Source organism: Neltuma alba, unplaced genomic scaffold (assembly GCF_004799145.2).
Source record: "Neltuma alba isolate B1F8T4 unplaced genomic scaffold, ASM479914v2 tig00013347_pilon, whole genome shotgun sequence".
In the NCBI taxonomy this organism is placed as follows: Eukaryota; Viridiplantae; Streptophyta; class Magnoliopsida; order Fabales; family Fabaceae; genus Neltuma; species Neltuma alba.
The window spans coordinates 1-9352 of NW_021637615.1; the positions used below are offsets into that span (position 1 = coordinate 1).

The following is a 9352-nucleotide window of genomic DNA, read 5'->3' on the forward strand; positions in this document are numbered from 1 at the left end:
ATACATTACATATCCTCAAAGGTTTCAATATTAGCTAACAGATGATCATGCTACAAGGCTCACAAACAGACTTACTCTTAAATTTTCCTTCATCAGAAACTTTTCCCTTCGTTCAATTTCACGTCTTTGCTCACGCTTTGTTTTTCTTTTCTCTCTGTCTCTCACGCATCAGCCTCTCTTCTTCCTTCCTTCTTTCACGATCTTGCCTCTCCATCTCTTTCCTCATTCTCTCTTCATTCTAAAACCGAGAGGAAGAACAAAAGGGAATCAGATCAAGCATATTCAACATCTATTCATAAATTTCACACTTCATTTCAAAAACAACCTTTCGCCTAATGTTATCTTGTTTCTCTATCTCCTTCTGGATCCTCATCTCATGGGCTTCAGCTTCTCTTGCAGTTCTAGAATCATCACTCTGCATAAAGTTTATAATTATAAATTCTCGGCAAAGACTGTTTGGAGAAATAAAACATAAAAACGATGCTCAATAAAGAATACCTTTCGTTTCTGTCAACCGTAATATTGCATCGCTAGGGAAGATTTGTCCACCAACTACCCCATAAGGGTTTTCTGGTCCAACAATTGGGTGATCAGTAAAGTGAGAGTTCATTCCAATATTTAGGTTTGGGTAAGATTCCCTTTGAGAAGGGCCATCATCATCACGAGAGGGCGACGGAAAGGGAAGCCCTTGCTTATCTTGTAGAGATGAAACACGAACACGTGACGAATGGCCTTGGGCAGCATGAATCCTGGGAAGCTGTTCATTTTTACTACAAAAGACGGAGTTCTGGCTGGACCATCCATCGGATCAAGTAAATGAGATTGTGTCAATTGTCCATAAGCATCAGATCTAATACTGGAGTGGTTGGGAGAAATGGATATTCATGGAAGGCCCTTGTCATAGCCTGGAAAGGAGCTAAATTAAAATCAAAGACTCTAAGAAAAGCAACCAAGCAGTAAACAAAATTCTTATCTAGCAGAACAAGCAGTTTTAAGATTATATTTTAAAAATACTCCCTTATTATCAATATAAGCAATAAATTAAGAGAATCCTTTGCTATCAGAAATAAGAAACATTGCAAACTTCCATAAATGTTTCACTTGATTTTTACAAAAATGCCCCCCATAAATAACCACTGGACTCTCCATTTTCCAATGAAGAGTAATAACCATTGGGCCAACTACATATCTTTATTGGAGGCAAAATAGAAAAGATAAAATACTGGTTTAGACACTAAACTGTTTCCTAATATGTGTGACTAGCTTCATTAGTTACTTATATTGATAATGGAGGCAGTAACATGTTTTCTATGAATTAAAGGAACACATTCTACAATCTGAATTTGCATTAACTGAGCATTCAAACATATAATCTTCAAAACCAGAGAGGAAAAAGGACAAAAGTGGAATAAACAACAAAAAATACGGCGAATTGAATCGAAACATAAGAATACAAATGAATAATCACTCAAGCTGAGGATGTCAAAACTAGTTCCAACACGATTATATGGTTGTGAAGTTACTAAACACTTTATTTCATGTTTCATGCTAACAACAGAGACAAGATGTTGAAAAACGGCGAAAATCAAAACAGTAAGCAAGTTACAATACCTGGTACAAGTGGTTAACTAGTGAAAATCTTAAGGGCTTTTGAGTGAATAGGATAAGCATTCAGAAAGGTACTCAATCATCATAAGTATCTCTCACTCAACCACGGTGATGACAAAAAATGATCTCTTGCGAGTCACATGCAACTAAATGCATATAAACTTGCATGCAATCTAATACAGATAACAGAAAACCAACCTTGTTTGTTCTAACATCGTGTCTTTCATAGACTTTACTATCAAAGCCAAGACTAGGCCGCTTCTGCTGCTCATTAACTGCTGCTCCAAGAAAAAAACAGAGTCGCCAAATTGTCAGCAGCCAAACAAAACAGAAGCACGCAAAACTAACAGAAGTTTATCAACCCTTCATGCCACATAAGTTATTGATTCTAGCAACCACATGTCTACTATCAAAAAAGGCCCAGAGGTGGTCAAAGATGCTGTATATGAACATTAATCGCTACAACATTCATACAATACAGAATGTTTAAGAAACAAAACAGACACCAACAAACTCATGATACCTAAGTAATTGAACAATGTGAAGATTCTAACCATGCCCACTTGATTTAACAGTTAAATTGTTATATACAAGACTGTAAGAGACCGATAGTCCTAGCAAAAAATAAAAAAAACAAATAAAAATGAACAATAAAACATATAAAGACAAGGCATAAACTGAAGATGAGTTAACACAATCTTGATGTGAGGAAAAACAAAAGCACTAAGCGTTATACCGATAGGTGCTCCAAATGCATCTGGCGGCAATGGATCAAACTCAATTCCTAAAATAGGTCCATCCTCCCTTAAGGGTTCTCCTAACTGCGCCTCCACACAAGCAATTGCTCTGAGCTCCATAAGAGCCTGCTGCGACTCATAGTACCCAGGAACACCCCTAGGTACTACATTCCGCAATTCTGAACGAGTAAACGGGCTTGAGCCCGAACCCGACCCGGATCCATAATCATTGGCAAGTTCAGTCTCCATCCTCAACTCGTCCGTCGGTGAAGCGGGCAACGGCGGTGGCGCCTTTCTTGAAGACTTGGGCACGTCCTTCTTGTCTTTCAACCTCCTATGGCAGAACCACATCTGCAATTGCCGATCCGACAGCCCCAACTTCTGCGACAGTTCTGCCCTCATCGCCTCCGACGGGTAAGTCTCCACTAATCAACAGAAATAGTCCATTCCATTAGCAAACGGATTGAACGCATATCAAACAAAATCTTCAAATTGAAAAAAAAAACACGTAAAAATTTAATAAAACAAAAAACTACAGATAGAGAGGGAGATCAAAAATTGAAGAAGGGAACTAACAAGCATAAGCTTTCTCCAGAGCCTCAAGCTGGAAAGGAGTCTTCATCTGACGCTTGGGCTTGCTCTGCCCTTCATTGGAATTTACAATTTTTTTGTTACTTCCATTATTGTTGTCATTGTAATCATCAGCGGCGTCCCTTTTCCGATTATTCTCCCCGTCAGACACAGACTCGGCCTCCATTGAAGAACGATCAAGATCGAAGGTTCCCTGAAGTTACCTCCTTCAAACCCCCAGAAGAAATCCAGAACGCTCAAGAAAAAGGAACCAAAACAGAAAATTAGGGCTACCGAAAAGAATCAATATTTTTCCCTTATCTATACCGTCTCATCTCTACCTTCCTCTCTCTTAAACCAAAATTCCGTAATAGTCAAGGATTGAAAAGGCACAAGATTATTATCCTGGGATGAAAAAGAATTAGAAATAACATAATAAATAAGAAAAAGCATCAGCGTACAATGAGGGATTGAAAAGAAAGAACAACGATTGAAGAATAAAAGAACAAACCGAAAAACAATAATAATATTAATAACAAAAATCGAAAAACAAAGATAAGCCAACAACAGTTTCCCTTGACTCCTACAAGTACAATTCCTCCACCACCTTTCATAATTCGTTTTTATTTTCCTTCGTAAATACTAAATACTGGCTTTTTTGTTTCTCTTTTTATTAACGGTGTGATGAATGTTCGTGTCAAACGAGAACTCGGTAACGATGACTAAAAACAAAAATCAAAAAAAGAGATGACTTTTGTTAACAAGTTCAGTTTTTTTTTTCTTTTTGCGTTTTTCCTTTTTTATTTGATGAGATGAAATCTGTGTTGTCTGACTTTCTCTCTCTCTATCTCTACACGTTGTTCTAATTTCGATGAACCTTTATTCCACGGTTCTTGTCAGAATTTTCGTTTTTTTAGTTCTTTTAATTTTAAGGTTTAGCAATTTCGGGGGTTGTTGTTTCGGTGAATTTAATTAGTGTGCGTGTGTGTGGGATCATGGTGATGTGCGAGTGTTTGAAATTGAATTACAAGTTGTGTGTTTTGTTGCGTTTTGAATGGAGTTCTTTAAATTTTTCTGAAGGCTCCTTCTGATTGGCTCTGCTCTTTGGGATCTTTCGCGTCTGATGCGATCAGCGAATCGATGTTTCGTGTTTTTTGTTTCTTTGGGCCCAGTTTGATGTGCCTTTCCGTTTTTCTCTTCCCTCCTATGGGCTTTTTCATTGGGCTTTAATACGGATTAAGTCATTTAGTTTGGGTCAAGAAAGTGGATATAGCGGGGGGTTCATTTTAATTTTATTTTTCATTATACTAAATCTCATGTTTCTTAATATAAGAGTTTATTGATTAATTTAAATAGATTAAAAATTATTTAAGTTAATTATTTATAATAAATAAGTTTATATTTTTAAAATATTCTTGCTAACCAAGTATATTGGTTATAACAACCATTATTATTAAGATTACTTAGAAAAAATGAATAATATGAGAAATAAATGAATTGAAATCTTATAATTAGGATCAAAATAAAATTCAAACAACCCTTATATTAAGGACCATTGGAGGTAGTATTTAATTTTGTGTGCGAATAAATTCTATCTTTTAGAGTAAGAATAAGAGAACAACAATGTGTTTAAAATGCATTTTATATTTATTGAAGAAATAAAAATGTTATTAAATAATCATAACAAAATATAATAGGCAAGAAAATAAGGGGCACTCAAATATTAACTCTTTATTCAATTTCCTCAAACTACAGAAGCAGTTTCATGGGTTGGCCACAATTTTTATTATTGTAGCTTGGCCGCAACCATCTAAAGCTTAAAAGTAATAAAGAACGAGGTAAATTATATTAAGAATAAGAATACTTCACAAAGCCAATCTCGACATTTTACTTTACTTCGATGTCTTTTTGTTTCATAATAAAATACTCCTCCGGTCCTAAATATAAGACTTTATACTAGTGTGTATAAGGATCTTACATTTAGAACCATTTAAAACCGGAGGAGTATCCTTTTTTTCTGTACAATTGCTCCATAAATATTTTGACACAACCTTGTAAGAAAAGTAGACGCAGAGCAGTTTTCTGAGGGTTTTTTTTTTAAACGAAGCAAACTATAGATAACAACAGCGTAGGTTGAAAGTTTACACTGGGAAAACTTTTATCAAATGGACTCAAAATGACACGAACATGTACGAAAAATAAGTAATTTATGTATAAGTTTTGTATATTTAAAACAAAATAAAACATGGCGGGAACTGAGCTCCTCACTCCTCTTTCGTATGAATAAACAACTTTTTTAGCTGATTGGATATATATATATATATCAAAGTCATATTAACAAGAATAAAATATCTTAAAGCCATGTTATATGCTCATTTAAGGAATAAATTTTGTTAATCCCCTTGCGTTGATTTTCGTTCTACTCATTATTAGTCCACTCAACAAGCCAATGACTTCCATGTATAGCTGGCTACTTTTCATATATGAGAAGCAGTATTATTATCAATTTCTGAGACCAAGGGAATTGAAAAGGAGAGCTTAAACATGTCCCGAGGGAATCATGAATACATCATGGTTCAGTCAACATGAGATGATTGCGAATCAGCAAACAGAAATACTTTGGTTTTGATAGAATCAAAAAAGAGGATGAGAAAATTGACAAGGGTGAGAGGGAGAGGAAGAAACAGAAATTATTACAAGGAAAGGATAATACAATATGGAGCCATCACTCTATTATTTTTGAAGCAAATCTGTGATGATTGATATGATTTCCAGCGCTCAGACGCACGTCTCTTGTTCCTTATGCCGCTTTCGCTTGCTGCCACACGAGGAGCAGAACAAATGAAAACCATCATACAAAAAGCATAATCATATACAACTCACTGTAAATATATATTATTATTCTTCAGTCGTTTCATTTGCACTCACTCGTTTCTCCTCTTCCATCTTGGCTTTGATGAAAGAATAGATGGCCACTCCTGCTATTGCAATGCATGTTCCAATACCAGTTTGGGTGGAGATCTTGTTGCCTGTCATGTACGAACGCAAGAACCATTCATTTAGATTATTAAAGCAATCAAAATTGAAACTAACTAAACTAGAGCTCCAAAATGGAAGAGGAAAATATGCTTACCAAAGATTATGATTGAGAAGCCAATCACAAACACACGTTTCAGTACATTCCCAACTGCATGAGTCAGAGGAGCCACCCTCTCCAGAGTGTTGGTGGCCAGCTGGTGATAAGAACGCCAACAATATTGTTAACTCCATCTATCATACAATCATGTACTAGAAGAAAATAACACAGGAAAGAAAATGTAATTGTGTGTGAAAGAATATGTCTTCTTTGGTAAAGTTAGTGTATTTTTGCTAGATTGATAAGGCATCAAATTTTGCTCCCAACAAAAAAAAAAGGGTAAGGCATCGAATAAGTTCATCTGGTGGCATATGCTTACCTGATTGTAGAGGTGGTAAAACATTCCGACCCAGAAAAGATCTGACACGAACTTGACAGTACCAACTTTAGCAATTGCATCACTGAAACCACCCTTCATCAGTGCAGGCCCCTCGAACTGTGTGATCAAATAATGAACGATAAGAAGTCCATGGGTTATATGAAGGTTTTTGTATTCATCACGAGGGCCGCAAGTACAATTTACTCACAATTATGGCTGGTGGTATGCAGACAATTAGGGCAATTATGGAAATGTAGGCATACACATTTGTACTGTCCATATCAGTCTGCAGAATAATAGAGTCGTGTCAGGGAGCGCATAATATGGTTCAGTCAAGTCTCAATTTCTTAGTAATGATCAATGTGACCAATGGAGAGAGAAGAGGAATATTACCATAGCCTTCTTTGAATAGATACTGCGATATGTGAATGAAATGTTTGAAATCATAGCGCTTATAAAACCAGTCCAATTGAATGAGAGCTCAGTCAGTGAAGCCATTGACACACCTGCATATTCCCTCACAACAATCAAACTTTGACTTAAAAATATTGATTAAATTTTGTTGATATGGTTGAACATATATCATCTTGATTTAACTGTTTCATTCAAATAACTTATTATATGTTACGTCGGATTCACATTTATCCTTATATGTAATATTACCTCTATTATATCTTGGTTCTAAAGCAAGCATATTCATTATCCCAAGTTCATACAGGATAGTCATGTATGACATTAAAATTTGATAGAAGATGGTGAACCGTGGGAGAGAAACAACCACCGGTCAAGAGACGATCATACCAATAACAACAGGAGCCAGAGAGAGCCAGAGGGTAAAAGGAATTGGCTGGCCAAGTATGAATTGGGAAGCAGCGGCATTGAAGAATGGCTCCAGAGCTGAAACAAAAGAGCTCACAATTATTACATTACAAAATTACAAATATAACGAGTTTGAGGCAATTTTTAGAAATTTGATCACCTTTAACGGTGTGTGTGAAGGAAACCGCAACAGCTGCAAACGACACATTGCTGGTCACGTGGCCTAGCGCGTGACACACTGCCACAGGAATCAGCACCTTCAGCAGGTTCGAGTCTATGGGCTACAAAGCATATAAATATGCCATTCACGTATCAGAATACATGCCATTGATAAATGAACAAAAATTGTAGATATGATTTTTAGAAAATTGCGATAAATTGATAGTAGTGTTTTTCATGTCTCCAAACGTTTTAACACGTTCTCCTACATTGCGGATTTTGGACGTTTTTGGGCGATGATGATGAGATATGGGCCGAGTGAATTTGAAGTTTACTTACAGCTCGCTTGGGTAGGCCCACGGCCCAGCTCACAAGACAGTACGCCACGCCCACGAATAAATGGATAACCGAAACAAAGCTGCATACACCCATAATAGGTTATTTCGGCCGTAAGTTATTATTAGTTAGTCGAAGTCAATTACTAGTACTGATTAGCAGCGACAATTACTATCAAATCATAACACTTTCTCTGGTCAAAAAAAAAAATCATAGCACTTTCATACTAACTTCTACGTAACTTTGACTGCTCATCTCCAATAATAGAGCCTGAGATTTTACTGTCCACCATCAATCTCAATCTTTTTTACTATTATCTCTTTCACACCTACCTTCACAAGATAATAAAGAAGCTCACAGGGAAGCATGTCGCCAAAAGCATGAAACTAAGTGTTTAGTCCCAAGATATTGAAATATACCATTTGTAACGGATCTAGGAAACTTATAATTTAATGTGAGATTTGAATTCGAATTAACATATAATGCATTGAGCTAGTATGTCGACTTCTTCGTTTCGTTATTGAAACCTGGACGCCATTAGCATCTTACATTAACCAGGAACTTGCTTAATCAATGTATTAACAAGCAACACTCTAAATTAAACATTAATTTGATGAATATAATAACAGTGCTTACTATGGATACGGGAAGTAATTGTAGATCTTCTTGTTGAGGATGTTAAAGATCACATTCAAAAAGTACCTGCAAAGGTAAAAGGATACAGCCATAATTTCAGAACGCGAAGCGATGATCACGGAGAGAAACACGGCTAGATAACGGAAATTAGAGCATAGCTCAGCGTATAGCAGAGAAACAGAAGTAGAAGAGAAAGACACACACAGTCGGAGAGGATGCAGCGAATCAGGTCACCTACCACATGAAGAAGAAGAATCCAGTCACCAGCGCCGGATACTTATCGAAAAACCCGACCGGAGCCACTTTCGCCTCCCTGTAAAAAGAAAAGGAAAGAAAGAAACAAAACCACAACAACAAAGTCGATAAGGACACAGACGACAGCGAGGGAACCGAGTAAGAACGGAGGGAACGGACCTCACCCGGCGGAATCACTTCCCTCAGCCGGAGAGGAGGCAGCGGCGAGGCAAGGCCGGAGGGGAGCGTCTTTCCTCAGCGCCGGCGAGCATAGCTCGGGACGGAGCTGCCTTCCCCAGATAAGATTGCCGCCGTCGGCAACGGCACCGATCGGCTTGACAGAGAGGAAGGAAGCACCGTGGGAGTCGCGCGGGAGCCTGCGGAGGAAGGGGAGAGAGGAGGAGGAGAAGGCGGTGGCGCGTGACAACACTCGCGACTCCATGGAATCAGCAGCGAAACAGAGAGAAGAACCAAACGGAAAAATCAAAAAATGCGGCCGTAATATAGAGTAGGGAGGGAAGGGTGAGAGTGGCACAGAAATGGCAGAGCCAAGTACAGGAACAGTTTTTGTGACGTGTGGCTGCAGTTTAACTGCCTGAAGGGGTGGGTGATCGGGTGCGTCGAGGGAAAAAAGATGGGAAAATGGGGAGCGTTGGATGTGGAAGGAAGGGTGAGAGATGTGAGGGAGCAGGGGCATTGTTCTTTTGGGGGGGGGCGAGGGGGAATCGCGAGGGCGGGGGGGGGGGGGAAGGGAAGGGGATAAGTGGGGCCCTCTTATCCTGAGAGAGAGATATGTGA

General features: G+C 38.1%; 2 protein-coding genes across 2 annotated transcripts; both read right to left on the minus strand.

Annotated features, from left to right (window-relative positions):
• Nucleotides 1-325: 325 nt before the first annotated feature.
• On the minus strand, nucleotides 326-3689 carry LOC114736621 (homeobox-DDT domain protein RLT1-like). The gene is made up of 5 exons (XM_028924498.1): nucleotides 2922-3689; nucleotides 2345-2770; nucleotides 1807-1886; nucleotides 499-905; nucleotides 326-415 (listed from the first exon to the last, which is right to left on the minus strand). The coding sequence occupies exons 1-4, from the start codon at nucleotides 3100-3102 to the stop codon at nucleotides 828-830; spliced, it is 765 nt and encodes a 254-aa protein (XP_028780331.1). The 5' UTR covers nucleotides 3103-3689; the 3' UTR covers nucleotides 326-415; nucleotides 499-827.
• A 1708-nt stretch (nucleotides 3690-5397) lies between these two features.
• Nucleotides 5398-9123, minus strand: LOC114736620 (triose phosphate/phosphate translocator, chloroplastic-like). Its single transcript, XM_028924497.1, has 12 exons — nucleotides 8740-9123; nucleotides 8559-8633; nucleotides 8321-8386; nucleotides 7688-7766; nucleotides 7350-7470; nucleotides 7172-7267; nucleotides 6764-6876; nucleotides 6579-6656; nucleotides 6371-6487; nucleotides 6049-6148; nucleotides 5844-5944; nucleotides 5398-5733 (listed from the first exon to the last, which is right to left on the minus strand). Exons 1-12 carry the CDS (start codon nucleotides 8994-8996, stop codon nucleotides 5716-5718), a joined length of 1221 nt encoding a protein of 406 aa, XP_028780330.1. The 5' UTR covers nucleotides 8997-9123; the 3' UTR covers nucleotides 5398-5715.
• Between the last annotated feature and the right edge of the window lie 229 nt (nucleotides 9124-9352).